Source organism: Molothrus aeneus, unplaced genomic scaffold, assembly GCF_037042795.1.
Source record: "Molothrus aeneus isolate 106 unplaced genomic scaffold, BPBGC_Maene_1.0 scaffold_35, whole genome shotgun sequence".
Classification (NCBI taxonomy): domain Eukaryota; kingdom Metazoa; phylum Chordata; class Aves; order Passeriformes; family Icteridae; genus Molothrus; species Molothrus aeneus.
Window position 1 is genome coordinate 3,092,344 of NW_027099016.1, and position 20,457 is coordinate 3,112,800.

Here is a 20,457-nt window from a genome sequence, read left to right on the forward strand (position 1 = left end):
TTAAGGAACTGGTCAAAGCCCAAAAGGAGTACGGCCGGGAGAGTGAATACTTCCGGGGAGTCTTGGAAGCGACACTTTCCGAAGCAGAAATCACCCCCTTCGATGTCCGGCGGCTTTTCACTTGCCTGCTGAATCCATCCGAGCGGGTAATGTGGGAAGCCGCCTGGAAGAGGGGGGTGACTGAAGCCCTCCCGAGCCTGTGGAGTTGACCCCAATCGGGAGTTGACTTCACGGGTCGCCCTTTGGCCATCGACCAGCTCCTGGGGACCGGGGACTGGGAAGATGGGTACTCCCAGGCGAGTGCCCTTCCCCGGGAGGCTCTTAAAGCGTCGGCAGCTGCCGCAGAAAAAGCCTTTTTGTTGCTGCCGGGGGGCGCGCCCCCAACTGCCTTTTCTAGAATCTTTCAGGGTCCAGACGAGACCTTCCTTGACTTCGTGGAGAAGTTGAGGAAGGCCATTGAACATCAGGTGTCGGACGAAGGAGCTAGAAGCACTATCTTGCGGGAGGTGGCGTCCTCAAATGCCAACCAGGCATGCAGGGATGCCATCCTCAGCCTGCCCCTCCACCCGGCACCGCAGATGGCCGATATGTTGGAAGTGTGCGCGCGCAAGGTCCCGCTATTGACCACCAGGGACAGCGAAAAGAGGAGGACTCAACCTCCCCGGGTCGCCGCGGCAGAAGAGCCCTCCACCGAGCAGGGTGTTGCAGCAGCTGTTTCGTCGAAGTCCTCCGCACCTTGCCACTTGTGTGGGAGGACTGGACATTGGATGCCGGACTGCCCCCTACGGGCAGAATTTTACAAATTTAAAAGGGAGCAGGGACAGTTGGGGGCCAACCCCCCAAAAAACTGAAATCGGAGCGCAGTGCCCCCCTGCGCGCTGACAAAAATCAGGCGGGCCATTTATCATCATCGCGTAGGGGAAAGGGAGATCAGGGACCGCCGCCAACTAAATGTGACCAATACTTACCGGACTTGACTTCTGTTTTACCAATTCAAACAAGACCTGTGCTAACGACCGCTTCTACTTTTGCACCCTATAGGTTGCGGCTCTCGGAGGCTCTCCACCTGAGGACCTCCGACTTTCAACTCGTTGCTGTCGACCCGGAGTGCCCAGGTAACTGGGGACGGATTCGCTGCAAGTATGTTGTGGTCGGTGATACTAAGCACACACCACCGACGGTGAACATTATCCCGGGCCTCTTACCATCGGACCCGGGGGTGTTCGCCGTCGGCCTGCACTGTGTCCAGCCCCCCATCTTTTTGCCTAAGGGGCAGATTGTAGCTCAGGCAATCCCAGTGCCTGAAATAACCTGGGATTTACATCAAACACCAGGAAACTCCACGCCAACCATCGCTTGGGCCCAGGTTTTGGGGCACGAAAGACCTCGCCTCGACTGTTATATTACAAAAGGGGGGGAAGGCAAACAACTAAAAGGCCTGTTGGACACTGGGGCAGATGTCACGGTCATTCCTTCTCGGGAGTGGCCGTCGCATTGGGAGTTGCAAACCGCGCCTAGACACGTCCGTGGTGTTGGGGGTTTACAATTGGCCAGACAATCTAAGAGCATCGTGCAAATCACGGAGCCGGATGGGCAATTGGCTTCTATACGCCCATTCGTTTTGGATTACACAGAGCCCCTGTGGGGGAGAGACCTCTTAGCCCAGTGGGGAGCCCGAATTGACCTTCCAGCGGCTCCCCAGGTTTTTTGGGCGGCGGTCACTGATGAGCGCCCTACCTGGAAGCTCAATTGGAAATCAGATAAGCCTGTCCAGGTAGTGCAGTGGCTGCTTAATAAACAGAAATTGGCGGCGCTCAAGGAGCTCGTTGAGGAGCAACTACTTAAGGGCAATATCGTGGAGACCACGTCGCCGTGGAATTCTCCTGTGTTTGTCATCAAAAAGCCCAATAAGGACAAGTGGCGGCTCCTCCACGACCTCCGCCAAATCAACAACATTATAGAAGACATGGGGCCTCTCCAACCAGGGATGCCCTCCCCAACGATGCTCCCACAAAATTGGGAATTGGCTGTGATCGATATAAAGGATTGCTTTTTTCAAATTCCCCTCCACCCAGACGATGCCCCGCATTTTGCGTTAACGGTTCCTTCCATCAACCGTGAGTCCCCAAGCAAGCGCTACCATTGGCGGGTTCTCCCGCAAGGCATGAAGAACAGCCCGGTGATCTGCCAATGGTACGTTGCTTCCTTGCTGTCCCCAATACGTGCAGTGGTAAACGATGCCATCATTCACCATTACATGGATGACATCCTGGTGTGTGCCCCGACCGCTGACATACTTGGCCACGCCCTTGACCTGACAGTCGATGCGCTGGTTGCTGCAGGGTTCGAGCTCCAGCAGGAAAAAATTCAAAGGGTGCCGCCTTGGAAGTATCTGGGTCTGGAGATTACTAAGAGGACCATTGTTCCTCAGAAATTGGCTATTGTAACAACTATTAAAACCTTGGTGGATGTCCACCAGCTGTGTGGATCTTTGAATTGGGTAAGACCTTGGCTGGGCATACCAACGGAAGACCTGGCCCCCCTTTTCAATTTATTGAGAGGGGGAGAGGAGCTGAGTTCTCCCAGGACCCTTACCCCAGAGGCAAGGGTTGCACTGGAGAAAATCCAGAGACTCATTTCGGCCAGGCAGGCCCACCGTTGTCATCCGGGCCTGCCATTCAAGCTCATTATTTGCGGCAAACTGCCACACCTCCACGGGGTGATTTTTCAGTGGGACAACACCGTTAAAGGCAGGGACCGAGGCTCGAGTGACCCCCTCTTAATCATAGAGTGGGTGTTCCTCAGCCACCATTGGTCCAAGAGAATGACACAGCCCGCTGAACTGGTGGCAGAGTTGATCCGGAAAGCTAGGCTGAGGATCAGAGAGCTGGCAGGCGTTGATCTTGCGTGCATACACATTCCTCTTAAATTAAATTCGGGCCACCTAAAACAAAAGGTAATTGACAGCCTCCTGCAAACGAATACATCTTTGCAGTTTGCTCTGGACAGCTACCCCGGCCAAATTAGTGTTGATCGGCCGGCCCACAAATTATTCAATCAGGAATTTGTGTTATCTACGAAATCGATCCAGAGTAGAACCCCTCTAAAGGCAATGACCATTTTTACTGACGCGTCCGGAAGATCCCACAAGTCAGTCATGACTTGGAGGAATCCCCAAACTCGGGAGTGGGAGTCCGATGTCACCGAGGTTGAAGGTTCACCTCAAATTGCCGAGTTGGACGCAGTCGTCAGAGCCTTTGAGAGGTTCCCTGGACCTTTCAATCTAGTTACGGATTCGGCCTATGTAGCGGGTGTAGTGTCCAGAGCTGAAAATGCTGTGCTGCAGGAGGTGTCAAACCCAAAATTGTACGACTTGCTCTCCAAATTGGTTCAATTGGTCTCCCACCAAGAGCAACCCTTTTATGTCATGCACGTGAGATCACATACCGATTTGCCGGGGTTTGTAGCGGAGGGCAACCGGCATGCCGATGCCCTTGCCGCCCCTGTTCAAGTGGCCCCGCTCCCTGATCTCTTCAGTCAAGCCAAGATCAGCCACCAGTTGTTCCATCAGAATGCGCCTGGCCTAGTTCGGCAGTTCCATCTGACGCGCGAACAAGCCAAGGCCATTGTGGCTACATGTCCTCACTGCCAGTCCCACCAGCTCCCTTCCGTCCCTCTCGGAGCTAACCCCCGTGGTTTGTCCAGCTGCGAGGTGTGGCAGATGGACGTAACCCATTATCCATCATTCGGCTGCTTTAAGTTTGTACATGTCTCTGTGGACACTTTCTCTAGTGCTGTCTTTGCCTCTGCCCACACAGGTGAGAGGGCTGCAGATTGCAGGAAGCATATGCTTCAGGCATTCGCGGTCCTGGGCATCCCTAAGGTAATCAAAACAGATAACGGCCCAGCTTACAAATCCAAGGAACTGCGGAGCTTCCTGCAGCAATGGGGAATAGAACACAAGACCGGCATCCCCTATTCCCCGACAGGCCAAGCCGTGGTGGAGAGGACCCACCAGAGCCTTAAAAGGGTTTTGGAGCAACAGCATTCGGCAGTGAAGGTGGAGTCCCCTCACATCCGTCTCGCACGGGCGTTGTATACTATCAACTTTCTAAATTGCTCCTTTGAAAATCTCAACCCGCCCATAGTGCGACACTTCGGGAAGCACGAGGAGCTGCGACCTAGGGCCAGGCCCCCGGTCCTCATTAAGGATCCGGAGACCTGGAAAACGGAAGGGCCATTTGATCTCGTGACCTGGGGTAGGGGATACGCTTGCGTGTCCACTCCCTCAGGTCCGAGATGGATTCCATCAAAGTGGGTCAAGCCCTTCCGCCCTAAGCGGGGTGCAAAACCAGAACCGGTCCCACAGGTAGCAGAGGCGTGTTGGCGGCGGAAACGGAGGAACTGGTGGGTAAGCCACCATTGACCGCAGTCCTGACCCCCCCCCTCTCTCGAGCCAAACCTTCTCGACTTATATTTCTGTTTCCTTTTAGTTGATCTCCCGCCTGCATGAACCCGATGACCATCATTACCCTCCTGACAGTCCTCCTTATCGAGACTCTTCAAGGGCTGGGGACTGTCAGGATGGGCCGGGTCCATAGTTCGGTCCGTCTTATATTTTGTTTTAGTTATATTCGTGATTGTCATCGCCTGCTCCCTATTGTGGGGATTGGTTAAGAGACTTCTGCTGAATGCCTCAGCGGCCAACATAAACCATCTGGAGCTTTCAGATGTCGAGGAGGACCCTGCCTCGACTTCAGACTCTGAAAGCGTGAGCGGTGGAAGCCTGGACTTTAAAACAGCACAAGAGACAACTGCTGCCTGATTATAAGAGACTGTTTGTTTTCTCCCTTCCTTTTCTTTTTAAAACAAAAAAGGGGGAGATGTTGTGGTTTGTGTTTGGTTTGTTCCGTTCTCCCCTCTCCTAGCTTGGCAAGTTGGTCTGGCTCAAACCCCCAGTTATGTCAATCACGGTTTTCCCCTCCTTCTTTTCCCTCATTATCCCTTATTTGTCCTTGTATCCCCTCCCCAGGCCTTCTGCCAGTCACCGGCACCCCGCCCCAAGTTCCAGAATCTTCCAGCTAGGGTGTCGAGTGATAGGCCTGGGCTCCTCCCCTGACCTATCCCCATTGATCCACACCACCCATCAGTCTTCAATGTATGCAAATTTTCGTTCTATGATTGGTTTCTTGTGTACCCACCCCTTCCCTGTAAAACCCGGTCCCCGGAGGGGCTCGGGGCTCCTCCTCCGCTCGCCACCTTTGGGTGGCCACCCTGCACTTCCCCTACCCTGGATTAAACCAAGTTAATTCACCCAGCAGAGGAGGGCCGTCTCTTTTCTTCACTCCTGCGGCGCGGTTGCTTTAATATCGGTGACTGTTTCCTCTCGCCCCACCCACAGTCGGCACATGCCACTGGCTTCGTGCCAGGGGAGTGCCGGTGTAACTGAAGGTGGCTGGACTCTCTAAATCCTTTCAGCCGGGCCCCCCTTAAAAACAGCCACAGCTTCAGAAACCCGTTCGTAAGGATGGATTGTGACACAGGGAGAGTAGGCAGTTAATGATATTTTTATTTTCATGCACGACCAAGACATGGGAAGAGAAGGTGGCTTCCAGCAAGTTTTTTAAGAAATGCAATTCCCGACCATATTCCTTAGCCACTTTGCAGAGCTCCTTCAATTCCCCATAGGGGATCAGCTCCCAGGAATTGATTGCAGTCACTCTTCTGCTGTGTTTACATATAATTGGCAAGCCCACAATCTTTTTGGTGAGCTCTGAGCCCTCCCAGTGGCTTCTCTCTGCATCTTGGCCCAGTGATCCTCAGACTCAGGACCGGAATCCACGTCTGGGAATCCCTACTCTCATCCTCCGAGGAGGATGGAGGGCACTTGATGACTGCATGGGGCCTCTTGGGGCAGCCAGAATCTGCCTGTTTGTGGGCAGCTGTGGAAGCCAATATGGGCTCCTTCTGGTCGCTGTCATCACCACTTCTGACTCCAATGTTGTGGGAATGGGAATGGGAGGGACCATCAGGAGGAGTCAAGAGAGGAAGGGGTAGGGTTGGTGTGCACAATGGGGACGGATTCCCAATAGAGAGGGGAAGTCCCAACATGGACACACTTCCTGACACAGAAGGGAGGGGCAGGGCGTGATTACAGGAATAGAGAAACTGGGAGGAGGGTCAGAGGCGTCGTTTTTGGCAGAACAGGGAGGTGACAAAATGGCCATCGCCTTTGTGGGGTCAGCACCATTTTGTGGAGAAAGGGCAGGAAAACTTGGAGAGGGAGAAGACAAAATGGCGGGGCTGGCCACATTCCTGGCACCATCTGGGAGAACAACTGGGGGTAGTAGAACTGGGTACATGGGCATTGGTAAGAGGGTTAGGAGAGAGCCCAAGGCAGCATGGCCAGTGCTGCCCTGGAGAGGGGACAGGGGACACTGGGAGATGTCAGGGTGATGGCAGCAACCCTGTGCCTGCTGGCAGGATCCATCTCCTGATCCTCCCTGAGGCAGGGAAGAGAGTTTAGGGATGCGAGGGGAGGAACGGGGAGAAGGGGTGTTAAACTGGGGTCCCAAATGTTTCCCAACATTTTCTACAGACTTAACAATAAGGCCAAAGGATAAAATTTCCCCACTGAAAGATCCCCTTTAACTCAAAGAATGTAGAACCTTTTCCCTATATGGTCCCAGAACTCATTAGAACGGATTCCCTCATAACATCAGGAAAATGCTTGAACAACCAATGAAGAAAACATTTTAAATCTCCCTTTGAAAAATGAAAATTTTCCCCAACAAGGATTCCTTTAACTTGGGTATAAACTTCCCTGTGTGGGTGGGTCAGTTTGGCTCCCATCCCCACACTTCCTCCCAACATCCAAGAGGAAAAGAAGGCAAAGGAAAGACAAAAAAGGGTGACCCCCAAATATAGTACTCACATGACAGTGGGTCAACAAAACCTCTCCAGGTTGTCCGTCAGCTTCAACCGATCTTCTCGCCTCAAGAAGGTTGCCGGTCGCCTGTGTGATTCCCCCAATAAAACTTTGGAGTCTCCTCTGGGAATTGGCTGCTCCGAACATGGCTTAACTTCAGTAGCAAAAAAGCTACTGAACGCCTCCAGGAATGCTCCAAAGAGGTCCCTGTTCAGGCTGCCAGCTGTCACAAGCCGCAAGCCCGTTGGTGGTGGAGCAAGAGGCAGCGGAGCCGTGACCTTCCAGAAGTGTCTCCAGTAATGGAGCCGCTCGGTGGCACAGGCACACACACACACAATCACTGCAGCACACACTTCTCTCGTAGAATCACCAACGACAAAGAAATGGGAAGGGTCTTTGTATGGACGCCAGAGAAGGAGGTTTATTCCAGCCATACCCAAAGGGGCCCAGAGACAAAGATAAAAAGAACAGTGGAAAGTCCGGATTTAAATACAGGGGAAAAGAGGGGCGGAGCAGAGCATCAGGGCCAATGGGCTGAGGGCTCAGGGCAGTACAGAGAGGAGACAAGGGGTGGCAACCAATAGGGTAAAGGGGGTGGGACACTGAGGCAATATGGGGCCAATGGATAAGCAGGGAAGGGAGAACATTCAAGGACATATAAATATAAGGAAAAAGGGAAGGAGAGGCCAACAGTCCAACCAGGGAGGTAGAACTGGGTACATTTGCATATACAACAAAGCATCCTGGAAGAGGGTCTGCTCAGTTGCCCTGAACAGGGGAGATTTCTCCAACTTGGGGTCTGTCTGTCTGTCCAAAGGCCTATAATGGCCTTTGTTCTGCAGGCCCACTGGCCTCCACAGATGCTCAGTGGAAAAAGGGGTTTGAAGCTTTGCTTGTGAAATTTGTGGACATGCAAACCAGAATATTGCAGCCCTCATGATTGACCACCTGGCCGGAGAAGGAAGCCACTCAGACCCTGTTGGGCAAACCCACATTCCTAGTGAGGCCCTTGAGGGTATTACTGAAGCTGTGCATAGCACATTTTTAAAGGTTCCTGATGCTGTGATCCCCCCAAAAGTATTTATTATGTAAAGCAAGGACTGGCGGAGCCTTATATGCAATTCAATGGCTGCTTGAAACAAGCTCTTAAAAGACAAATTGAGAATGACATTGCCAGAGAGGTGTTGCTTTCAAAATTAGCTGTTGAAAATGCTAATGAGAATTGTAAAAAACTTCTGAAGTCCTTGTCTAAGGAGGACCCCACCCTGCTGTAAATGATAGAGGCATGTAACCACCTGTGTGCCTTCAGCATAGGGCAACCGTTACTAATGAACCTTACTGTGGGGGCTGGTATAGCAAATGCCTTTGTGTGGAAGGGGCCAACAGCGCGCCTGTTAGCTAAAGGAGTGAGAAGAAAGGTAAGAAGCAAGACGTTGATAAGGATTCTCTCCAAGGCTGTAACTAAGGAGAGCAAGAGAAGTGAGGAATTGAAGAAAGATATGAAGAGAACTTTGCTGCTGGACAAAGTATTTTTTAGAAAGTTAGTTGAAGACACTGTAACTTATCCCCAATGATGTTATGTTGATTTATTGTGGCCAATAGTTAGGGAAGAATTATGTTGATTTATTGTGGCCAATTGTTTATAGTTAGTATAAACAATTAGAAAGTGTATAAAAGGTCAGCCATGTTCGATAATAAAGAGTTGCCATCTGAGACTGCTTGTAGTCTCTGCCTTGTGTCATGACCACCTTGACAGGAACATCTGGTGACCCTGACGTGATTCAACACCCTTAAGAACATACTTGGTCTGGACCCATACAGGGTCCTAGCAACTGGCAGCCATGACTCACTGGGACGTAGTGGAGGAGGCAGAGTTGGTGCAGCTGAGAATGGTGGGTGGAAGCCACAGGGAAGTCCAGACCTGATTTTCTCCTATCAAGACACCTGGAAGTAGGTGAGCCGCCAACTAGTAATAATGGGAAATAATTTATCTAATGAAGAAGAGACTGTTTTGGCTACATGGAAAGTTTTGTTAAGAAATAAGGGAATTAATACTTCAGACTATGCCCTTCATAGTATATTGCTATGGGCTAAATCACAGGATTTTGGCACTGATCCTGACACAGCATTTAGTGTTAAAGCATGGGAAAAAGTCGGGGACAGACTGTGGGAAGTCATCTGAGCAGGAGATAAAACTGTTGTTGATCTAGCTGTTACCTGGGGATCGCTTTTTGAGGCATTAAAGGAATGGAAAACAGAGTGAGAACAAACAGAGCAGGACGCAGATGAAGAATCGGGATTGATAACAGAAACTGATGAGGGGGATGAGGCAGAGTGGGCCTCTGATGGGGAACTTGGTGAATCTATCCTTGAAGAAGGTGCAGGTGCCATGCAAGTTACCAGGCAGACTACCAAAGCTTCCAGGAAAGCTGCCAGAGCTTCTGGGCTGGATGCCAAAGCTTCTGGGAAAGCTGCCAAAGCTTCTGGGCAAACTGCCATAGTATCTCCTTCTCAGACTCCTCTTTATGTCACACCTGGGCAGCAGCTCGCCATGTTGCCTGTATATACTACACTGCTGCACCAGGTAGCTGAAATGTCTTTAGCAGAGAGACAAACCCAGTCTTCTGCCCCCCTGCTTCCCTCTGCTCTAGCCCAGCCATCTGCCCCCTCGGTCCCCTCTGAGCTGCATGAACAATCTCCAAGGTCGTGTCCTCCGTTACCTGACAGTGACAGTGACAGCAAATCAAGTGATGAGTCTCCCGCAGTAACACCTGAGTTGGGACAGGGAACTGATGACAGTTCACCTTCTAATAGCTCCAGCCTTATTGCCCCATGGACTTTGCCCCCATGTCAAGTAACTGGGCTTCCTCGACACCCTCAGGAGTTTTGGGAATTTGTTAGGAAGAAAGCAGCTGAAGAAAAGAATTGGGACATGATAGAAAGATTAGGTGCTCCAAGAGTACCTCAGGAGAACAGTGCTAATGCAAATGTTGCCTGTGATAACCCTATCTATGGCTTTTCCAGGTTTTAAAGCAGCTCCTGGAACAGGGCAGGATGACAGTCATCACGTCTTTGCCTGGAGGGTTGTGCAAGATCTCCAATCGAAAGTGGCTCAGTATGGTATTAATTCCTCAGAGGTAATGCAATTAATATGTGTAATTAATGCAGATATGCTTGCACCTTATGACATCATGCATATTGCTACTATTTCATTCCAGCCAGTACAATACGGTGTATTTCAAGACACTTGGAGGCGAGTGGCTGAGCGCACAGCTTTAACAAATATGCAGTTGCCTCAACACGACCCTCATCATGCTGTGGGTGTTGATGCCCTACTGGGCACTGGGCCTTTTGCTAACCCAGATTCACAGGCAAGGTGGGATCCTTCAATTTTGGCACAAGCTCAGCAAATTGGCATGAGTGCTTTAATTAAATCAATGGAAATGGCAGCTCCAAAACAGAGATATGATACTATACAACAAGGGATGAGAGAACCATTTTTGCAATTTGTGGAAGAGCTTGCTGCAGCTACTGAAAAACAGGTAGATGATGAATCTTTGCAACACAAATTCTGTATACATTTGGCTAAAGAAAATGCAAACTCAGACTGCAGAAAGATTATTGACACTTTACCTGGGGAACCAACATTGCCTGAAATGATTACTGCTTGCTCGAAAGTTGGTTCAGTAGACCATAAAATAGCAGCTCTTGCTGCAGTGCTAAGACCTTCATTGAAATGCTATAATTGTGGACAGCAAGGGCACGTAAGGGCACAGTGTAATACCCAGAAAAAACATCTAAGTCAAATGCAAACAGCAATGTTGTGTGCAATCGTGCTAAATTTGGGCACTATGCTAAACAATGCAGGAGTAAATATCATGCAAATGGTCAGCTGTTGCCAGGAAGCAAGAAGAAGAGCATTGTTTGATTTGCTCTCAGGCATCACTTCTTCTACTGATGAGAGGCAATTGACCCCAGCAGCAAAAAAGACCCTAGAAGAAATTGAATTAGCCTTAGCACACACATTTGTTAACAGGATAGATACCTCTGATGGTGTTCAGTTGTTTATTTTGAAGGACCATGAAATACCATGTGGAATGCTGTGTCAATGGAATGATAACTGGGAAGATCAACTGCATATTCTGGAATGGATATTATTATCTTTCAGATCTTGGAAAACAGCTCCAGGACTTTATGAGCTTTTTGCAGATATTATCATCAAGGGCCGCAGGTGTTGTCATGAGATTTTGGGACACGACCCTGTGACCATTGTGATACCTGTACAACAGTGGTATTTTGAATGGTGCTTTCAAAATATTAAAAGCTCATAATAATCATGAGCTTTTATGATTTTGATTATCATCAAAATGATAAATTATAATATATGATAAAATAAATGATAATTATAATAAATGATAATGATAATAATAAATAAATGATAATTTTGATTATATAAAATAATAATGAGTTACAATCTGCCTTATCTTGTTTTACAGGCCAAATAAAATGCCATTTGCCTTCTCATCCTGTTCTAAAACTGGCCAAAGAAATTCCTTTTGAAGGGAAACAAATTTGTTCTCCTGTTCCAGTGAAAGGTATAACAGTTTGTACAGATGGATCTGGGAAAATGGGAAAAGCAGCTGTGGCTTGGAGAAAGGATGATCACTGCTAATATGAGACAATTATTCAGCAAGGATCTCCTCAACTGGTTGAACTTTGTGCTGTTCTTTTGGCTTTTACTTTATTTCCTGATTCTGTAAATATAGTTACTGATTCCATTTATGTTGCCAATTTGGTTAAGCATTTAGATCAAGCAGTGTTGCATAATATTCAAGAGAAGCCATTGTTTATTATGTTAGTGAAGTCATGGACAGTTATCGGTGCTCGAAAGCATCCTTACTTCATCATGCACATTCATAGCCGTACATCATTACCAGGATTTTTTTTTAAGGCAATGCCTATGTAGATTCTCTAGTAGCTGCTGCTGCAATCAAAACTGTACCCAATGTGTTGCAGCAGGCAATTTTAATCTCATCAATTTTTTCACCAGAGTGCTCAAGCTTTACAGCAGCAATTCAAATTGTCTTCTGGTGAAACAAAATCAATTCTTTCTTCTTGTCCTGACTGTCACATGACTAATGTCACTCAGTATTATGGTACCAACCCTAGGGGTCTTTCTGCTTTAGAGGAATGGCAAACTGATGTTACTAAAATGCCAGAATTTGGTCACTTTAAGTATATTCATGTCACAGTTGATACCTTTTCTCATGCAATGGTTGCTTCAGCATTCACAGGAGAAAAAACTTGTGATGCTATTTGTCATTTTTATCATGCTTTTTCTGTCCTAGGTGTTCCGTGTCACGTAAAAACAGATAACAGCCCAGCATATGCTTCGCAGAAAATGCAAGCATTCTTTTGTGCTTGGGGCATTGAGCATTCAACAGGCATTCCCCATGTTCCCACAGGCCAAGCAATCATTGAAAGGGCTCACAGACTTCTTAAACGTCAGTTTCAGAAACAAAAAGGAGGAATGCAACAGGAGTCACCTCAAGTGAGATTAGATAAAGCTGTTTATGTGTTAAACTTTTTGCGTCCCCTACCTGACTCACAGTTATCTCCAATCTTTAACCATTTTCCCTCTTTGAATTCTAAGCAACCAGATTTCTGTAGAAATGTCAAGGTATGGGTCAAGGATTTAATTACTGGTATGTGGTCTGGTCCAGTGGAACTGATAACCTGGGGGAGGGGTTATGCTTGTGTTTTGACAGATAATGGTCCTTGATGGGTTCCTGCTCGCTGTGTTAAACCTTACCTGGAGTGTGGGAACTCAGCACATCCTTCCCGATGTCCAGAGATGCCAGGAGAACCCTTGGGGGTCTCGGAAATCCTGGAATGTTGCCAAGAGTATTTGGTGGCTTGATTTTGATCCATCCACAGAAGTGACAGCAGTTTGAGGACATGAGAATCACTTTAGAGTGAAGGGTGTAAAAGGGACACATTTATAGGGTGAAATATAAACTTTAAGGTTTTTGGTACAGGGGGGTTATGGAGACAAGATGGAGGGATCAGGGTGTGTCTCGTCCTTCTTCTTTCTTCTTCTTGTCTTCCATCTCCTGTGGTGATGTTGGCACTTGGGGATTGGTTTATGGTGAAGGTGCACTTGCTAACATGGGTGAAAAGTATTGGAAAATAAAAGTAAATATCATGTACGTAGATTTTAGTATAAAAAGACAAGACCGCCTCGTGGGTGGTCAGAGTGCCCTTGGCTGCCTTGCAGATCAGACCTCTGTTGGGCAGACAGAAAATTTTGTAGATAAGAAACAATAAACAATCTGAAGACCGAAAAGCTGAAGAGTCCAGACTCGTCCTTTGAAACACGTGCCACCCAAGAACCACCCTACCCGTGTCCGGGCAGAGACAGACAGCCGAACCCGACACTGGAGCTCACTGGAAGGGACAGGATGGATGGTTCCGCAGCTGAAGCAGAACGTGCAGATGACACTGGCTAAGGCCATATATCAGGACATATATTTCATCAGTTTTAATGTGCATTCATAGTAATTAAAGGGTGTGGTTTTGGTTTGCACTGATCAGGACAATGCAGGTTTTTGGAATCTTTGTTCTAGTATTCCTGCATCTCCTTTTGAGCACTTGGGGTGGTTATAGTTTAAGGTTTGAGTATTAGACATAAAACTTTATAGGATAAAGTAGTTAAGAAATTTAAAAGCACTTATAGATGAAGGACAGGGACAATTGTATTAAGAATGAGAATGTTAATTTTGTTGATGGTTGTGATTGTTGTTTTGTGCTTCCCGTCGGCTTGGATTTTTGCAAAGGGCCCTGCAAAAATCCATAGCAGCTGTATTTACAGTTCAAAAACAAAAAGGAGGAATTGTGAAAGGGGCTAACAGAAGGCCTGTTAGCTAAAGGAGTGAGAAGAAAGCTGAGAAGCAAGAAGAAGCTGATGAGGAGCTGTCTTCAAGGCTGTAACTAAGGAGAGCAAGAGAAGTGAGGAATTAAAGAAAGATAAGAAGAGAACTTTGCAGCTGGACAAAGTATTTTTTAGAAAGTTAGCTGAAGTCACTGTAACTTTTCACCAATGATGTTATGTTGATTTATTCTGGCCAATAGTTAGGGTTGAAGTAGTATAAACTATTAGAAAGGGTATAAAAGGTCAGCCATGTTTGAAAATAAAGAGTTGCTATATGAGACTGCTTGTGGTCTTTGCTTTGTGTCGTGACCACCTTGACAGTGACACCTTTGCAGCTTTGAAGACTATGCCGGGAGACCCCTGAACGTGCTTCAGGGTCAGGAAATCTGGGCATTTGAAAAAGGAGTGCTTTGGAAAGAGGGAGGCCAGATCCAAAGCTCCTAGTATTTGCCCTCGGTGCCGTAATGGAAGGCATTATGCTAATCAACAATGTTCCAAGTCATGGATTTTGAAGAGTATTTGATATTGGGAAACAGGAGCTGAAGCTCAGAGCAGCACTGCACACAGACGCAAATGCTCCATCCGATGCCGCAGAGCAGACCACAGCAAGCCCCAGCCCAGCCGCCACAAGCAGCCTTTGCCTGACCATCGCCAATTTACAACCATCCACACACCAGGGAGTGCCACACGGGACCTGGCAACCTCCATCACATTAACGTTACTTAAGTCATCAGTTCATTTGCTTCCCACAGGAGTTTTAGGACCATCCAGGCAGCGTATGCATGCATTGTTTTTAGGTCGGTCATCCACCTCTTTGATGGGAGTTTTTGTTCTCCCTGGCGTTATAGACTCTGACCCTGATAATGGGATTATGATCATGGCCTGGACACCCCGACTGCCTTTCACTGTTCCCCAAGGAACTTGAATAGCTCAATTGATTTTATTTCCCCAAACCATGAGCATACCTTTCACAGATGTAATGTGAAAAAGGGGGATTTGGGTCTACTGGAACACCCTAAGTATGCTGGGTAAAACCTATATTAGAACAATGCCCCACATGGTGTACCCTGACATTAAAAGGGCAAAAGATAACACTTGACAGCCTCATAGACACAGGGGTTGAAGTTACAGTTATCTCTCAAGCCAAATGGCCCTCACAGTGGTCCCTTGCTAAAAGTGCTCCAGGCACTTTCAGGCATTGGAGGAAGCAGCCGCAGCTGTCAAACCCACCACTGGATACAGATCAAAGGGCCCGAGGGACACCGTGCTCAATCATACTGTTTGTATTACCAGTACCAATGGTACCGTGGTGGGGGATGTTCTCTCCCAATGGGGCTTTAGGATTCAATCAGCTTTTTAAAGGGGGCCGTTGGAGAGCGACACTTTAAAACTAACCTGGAAAACAGGGAAAATGGTTTGGGTGGATCAATGGCCCCTACCATTGCAAAAACTTTGTGTATTAACAGAGTTGCTCCAACAACAACTCCAGAAAGGGCATTTTGTCCCTTGGAATTCTCCTGTGTTATCAAAAAACAAACTGGCAAATGGCGTTTGCTCCATGACCTTTGAAAAATTAATGTAGCTATGGAGGACACAGAGGCCTTACAGCCTGGTGTCCCATCTCCTACTGTGATTCCCTGAAATTGGCACTTGACTGTCATTGATTTAATAGATTGGTTTTTTTAAATTCCTTTGCATCCTGATGATGCTCCTAAATTTTCCTTTTCGGTTCCAAGCACAAACATGCAGGTGCCCTTAGAGCGATATCACTGGATAGTTTTACCTCAGGGCATGAAAAACAGCTGTACTATTTGCCAGTGGTGTATTGCTAGGTCCTCAATTCTGTTAATCAACCAATGTTCTTTTGTACCATTCTCTGGATGATATTGTTGCAGCTGAACAACAGGAAGTCATGGAGAAAGCCTTAGTTAGCCCTTGTCACCAAAGCTGTAAATCAGGCAGGGCTTTGCATAGCTCCCAAAAGGTACAAAAACATCCTTCGTGGAGGTGTTTGGGGTGGTGCATTGGAGTCTCTTCAATTTATCCCCAAGCTCTGCAAATTCAGACAAATATTTGCACCTTACATGATGCACAAAAATGTTTGGGAACAATCAACTGGGTGCACTCCTTGTTAGGGAATTCAAATACAAAGCTAAAAGTCCTTTGTTTGAATGATTAAAAGGAGATTCAGACCTTTTATCACCTAGACAACTTACATTTCAAGTTCAGCAGGCGCTGCAATGCCCAGCTGATGTCATAATAAACCAACAAGCTGCACACTGGGCACCTGAGCTGCTTTTCTTTTTAATAATCTTGCATCCAGCAAAACAGCCCCATGCCTTGATGTTTCAATGGGACCCCAATGCACCAGACTCTTTGTTTATCACTGAATGGATTTACTTACACCCCAAATTACTAAAACCATCAGTACCCAACATGAAATGATGGCCCAACTGGTTGTTAAGGCCTGACAGAGACGCGTTTCTCTTGCAGGAGGGGAATTTTCCACTATTTTCCTACCTTTAACCACCTTTTATTTGAATTGGATATTTCAGGAATCAGAGGCTCTTCAGCTGGCCTTTGCTGAATACAGTGGACAAATCTCAATACATCCTCCAAAACATGAGCTGTTTTAACAGCTTTTAAAAGCTTTTTTTAAGCTTTCATAATTTTTTTCAATTGACAGAGAAACCCAAGAGGAGTGAGGTTCCACTTCAAGCCTTAACAGTATTCACAGATGGTTCTGGTCACACTCAGAAATCCGTGGTAGTATGGAGAGACCCCTCTTCTAGTGCCTGGAGAGCAGATGTATCCACAGCTCAGGGGTCCCCCCAATTTGTTGAACTTGCTGCTGTTGTCAGAGCTTTTCAAAAATATTCTGTTCCTTTCAATCTGATTACAGATTCAGCTTATATTGCAGGAATAGTGATGAGAGCCGAAGCATCAGTTTTGAAAGAGGTTGAAAATTCACAGCATTTTTAATGGTTGCAGCTCCTTGTTTTTTCCTTAGAAAATAGAACATTTCCTTACTTTGTTATGCATATTTGTTCACATACAGATTTTTAGCTAATGGGGAACAGGCAAGCTGACCTTTTAACAATGCCTGTACAACAATCTGTTCTACCTAATAAGATAGAACAGCCTAAATTGATCCATTCATTTTTTCACCAAAAAGGTGTCACTTTGATTTGGCACTTTGGCATTAGTAAAGCCCAAGCTTCAAGAATTATTGCTGTTTGTCCTGGCTGCCAATGGTGCTGTTTTCTCCCTATTGCAGGAAGTATTAATCCCAGAGGGCTTCAGAGCCTTCAAGTCTGGCATCAGACGTTACCCATTTTTCTGAATTTGGTCATTTAAAATACATTCATTCCTCTATTGATACCTTTTCTGCTGCTCTTTTTGCATCTGCCCATTCAGGGAAAACAGCTTATGATGTCTCTAGACACTTCACTGCTGCTTTTGCCACTCTTGGTATACATCTGAAGTAAAGACAATGGCCCAGTTTATATTTCCCGTCGAGTTGCTAAATCTTTTGCCTTATGGGGAATTATGCACAAAACAGGTATTGCTCATTCCCCAACAGGCCAATCTGTCATGGGCTCATGGCTCCCTCAAACATCTCTTGGTACAACATAAGGGGGGCCAGAGATGGCAACCCTGCCAAGAGACTGCAGAAAGCCCTTTATGTGATCAACTTTTTGAATTGTTCTTTGATGGACCCCAACCCACTGATTGTTCGACATTTTAATCATGATTCACAATTGCAACAAAAGAAAAACCCCCTGCCTTAGTGAAGGATCCAGAATCTGGTAAGATATTGGGGCCTTATCCTTAGGCCACCTGGGGTAGAGGTTTTGCTTGTGTCTCCACAGAGAATGGTCCCGAGTGGATTCCAGCAAAGAATGTGAAGCCGTTTTTAAGAATCTTTGAGTGCACCACCTGAAGATTCACCTTGAACACCAACATTGGCGGAGAACCCTTGTGAACAGGACCTCACCACCACACCAGCGCCTGTTTAACCTCTAACAGACTTATGTCCTTGGGAAAATGGTTATGATTACCCAGTGGTATCAGGGTTTACAGGGCTAGGAAAACTTCTGGAGGACTGGAAACTTGGTGGATAGATAAGAAATTTATTTAAATTAGGCTTCTATGTATTAGGCATTGTATTATGTATTGTTATGGTTATTCCTTGTATTTACACTGTGTCAAAAAATTAATAGACAAATCACTCAAGAGAGTATTTTTGGTTGAACAGATAGGGGGAGGTATGGGGAATAAAAGACAGTACAGTGGAACTGATAAAGGGGCCTGATATCTGAGGCCTGATTGAGCGGAAACCATGGGAAAGACAGACACAGATCAGGGTTCCCTGGGCAAGAAGTGATCAAGAAACATGTTGTGAGACTTTGTGATGTTACCAGGTGACCTGATATCACGAAGAATGTGTAACTAATGGGAAATTGTTACCAAAAATGGAGCCCTATATAACTACCATACAAGTAAAACCCTATATAAACCCCTGGTATACTCAATAAAACTGGCTTCTGATCTAAAGTCAGATGTCCCTGTCATTAACCCCCCTAGGTGGGGGGAAGATGTTGGAGATTCCTTTCCTTTCTCTTTGTCCTGCTGTGATTTGGTTGGTAATAAATTCACTCCCTGTCTCAGGCTGGCTCTATTTTGCCAATGCTGGTGCTCAGGGCGGGATCTCTCCCATTCCTGCTCTCAACTCCCAGGGCTCTCCACAGCCAATCAGAGAATGTGATGAACAAGAATCAGCCAATCAGAGAGAGCAGTTCTGATGACTCACCAGTTGCTGGGCAGACCCACAGCACCCAGTGTTCCCTGGCCCCCACCCTCCCTGCTCAGTCACAGCCCCAATCCTCCCTGCGCAATCACAGGAGGTCCCAGTCAGGTGCAAGGCCACGGGAAGGGGCTGCAGCTGCCACTGGCTCAGGAGCTCTGAGGGCAGAAAAAAGGGGGTGACACCGGGATGGGGGACACTGGCAGGGCTTCCCTTAATGGTGCCTCCCAGTGAGAGCTTCTGGAGAATCTCTTCCCACACACAGGACACTCATTGGGCCTCTCCCCATTGTGGATGTGCCTGTGGGTGATGAGGGTGGAGTTGCGCCTGAAGCCCTTCCCGCAGTCGGGGCAGTGGAAGGGCCTCTCCTCAGTGTGAATCTGCTGATGTACTGAAGCACAGACAGACAACTCTTCAAGTAATTAAAGTTGAAAAGAAGGGTATTTTATCGCAGCACTGGACACATGAGGAATCATTTCCAAATGGATGTGCGAGGAGTTGCAGACTCCCGCTCTCTATTTATACAGAAAAGGTTTTACATATCCAAGCAGTTTCTAAGGATGCATAATACAGAATCATTATCTGCCCACTTTGTATTATAATCAGCTGAATATCTAATATGGCTGTGCAACTGTACTCCCTTAATTGGGTCTGTGGGATTTTGAAATAAGGGAGTGGGCGTATGTGAAGAAGAAAGCTCTCTTCCTCATGGTAAACTCTTCACCCATGGCCAGTTTGCAGGATTTTTTGATCTGCTGGTCACAGTCCAAGCCTCTCCTAGCTGTTTGATTACTCTTAAGGCAAGATATTTCTATGGTCTCTGCTCCTTCACAATTGCTACAGCTATCCCTGTCACTCCTAGCTTTACTTTTCTAATATATTTGTTACTCTTTAACTAAGGTATGTGATTTTTGCTAGCTAACTTAGCTTCTTAACTAATTTTAAAATCTTAACTACAATAAGTAATCTTCTACTATCTCAATTATATTCTCAGCTGACCCCTGGACTCATCCAGAGTTTTCAATTATCGTAAATACATTTCCAGCTGACCTCTTGATTCATTACAATGAGATTGGAGCTGCTCAGAAACCACTTCCTACACTCGGGACACTCATAGGTTCTCTCCCCAGTGTGGATCTTGCAGTGATTGATGAGGTTGGAGCTCCACCCAAAGCCCTTCCCACACTCCCCACACTTGTAGGGCCATTTCCCCATGTGGATCACCTGGAGCCAGATCACATCTGAGCTCCCGAGCTCCGGCTGAAGCCCTTCCCACATTCCAAGCACTTGTGGGGTTTCTGCCAGCCATGAGTTGTCTCTACCACCTCTGAGTTCTGAATGAATCTCTGGCTGCCTTCTGGACACAGGGGGCATCTTTCCTCCTCACAGCTCCCAGGGCTGGGTTTGCAACCCCTCCTTGTGTGGGATCTCCAGGGCTTTTCCTCCCCATTGGATTCCCATGCCATGGAGCTGCTTAAAACGGCCTTTTCCATGAGGTTCTGCAGCAGGGATTTGCTCTCCCTGGTCTCCGTCTGCAGCTCAGTGCCTGGGGAAGGAAAGGAAAGAAAAGAAGAGGAAGGAATGAGGAAGAAAGAAGGACAGAATGACAAGGGGAAGGAGCTGTGGACAAGGACAGGATGGGATTTGCCTCTGTGCCAGAGGGAAGGGGAAGGAGATCCCCCCAGTTCATCCTTGGCAGGACGGCATTGGTAGCGGGGTTGTCCTGCAGCCAGAGGAAATGTTGGGCTGAGACATGAAACAGAGGAGAGGGGGAAAGGGGCAGTGACTTCC

The 20,457-nt window shown here is 47.2% G+C and overlaps 2 protein-coding genes and 1 long non-coding RNA gene across 3 annotated transcripts in view; 2 read left to right on the top strand and 1 right to left on the bottom strand.

Annotated features, from left to right (window-relative positions):
- LOC136570607 (uncharacterized) overlaps nucleotides 1-2,665 on the bottom strand; it is a 69,757-nt gene extending 67,092 nt beyond the window's left edge. The window contains exons 1-5 of the mRNA XM_066571060.1: nucleotides 2,657-2,665; nucleotides 2,223-2,398; nucleotides 1,206-1,265; nucleotides 658-782; nucleotides 51-496 (exon numbers count right to left, since the gene is read on the bottom strand). Of these exons, the coding sequence (XP_066427157.1) occupies nucleotides 51-496; nucleotides 658-782; nucleotides 1,206-1,265; nucleotides 2,223-2,398; nucleotides 2,657-2,665 (816 nt within the window). The remainder of the gene's footprint in view (nucleotides 1-50; nucleotides 497-657; nucleotides 783-1,205; nucleotides 1,266-2,222; nucleotides 2,399-2,656) is intronic.
- Nucleotides 1-20,457, top strand: part of LOC136570646 (zinc finger protein 135-like) — a 121,559-nt gene that overhangs the window by 63,400 nt on the left and 37,702 nt on the right. The window lies entirely within an intron of this gene.
- LOC136570693 (uncharacterized) lies at nucleotides 9,968-14,139 on the top strand. Its single transcript, XR_010785550.1, has 3 exons — nucleotides 9,968-10,065; nucleotides 11,425-11,523; nucleotides 12,277-14,139. It is a non-coding gene; the product is annotated as an uncharacterized lncRNA (long non-coding RNA).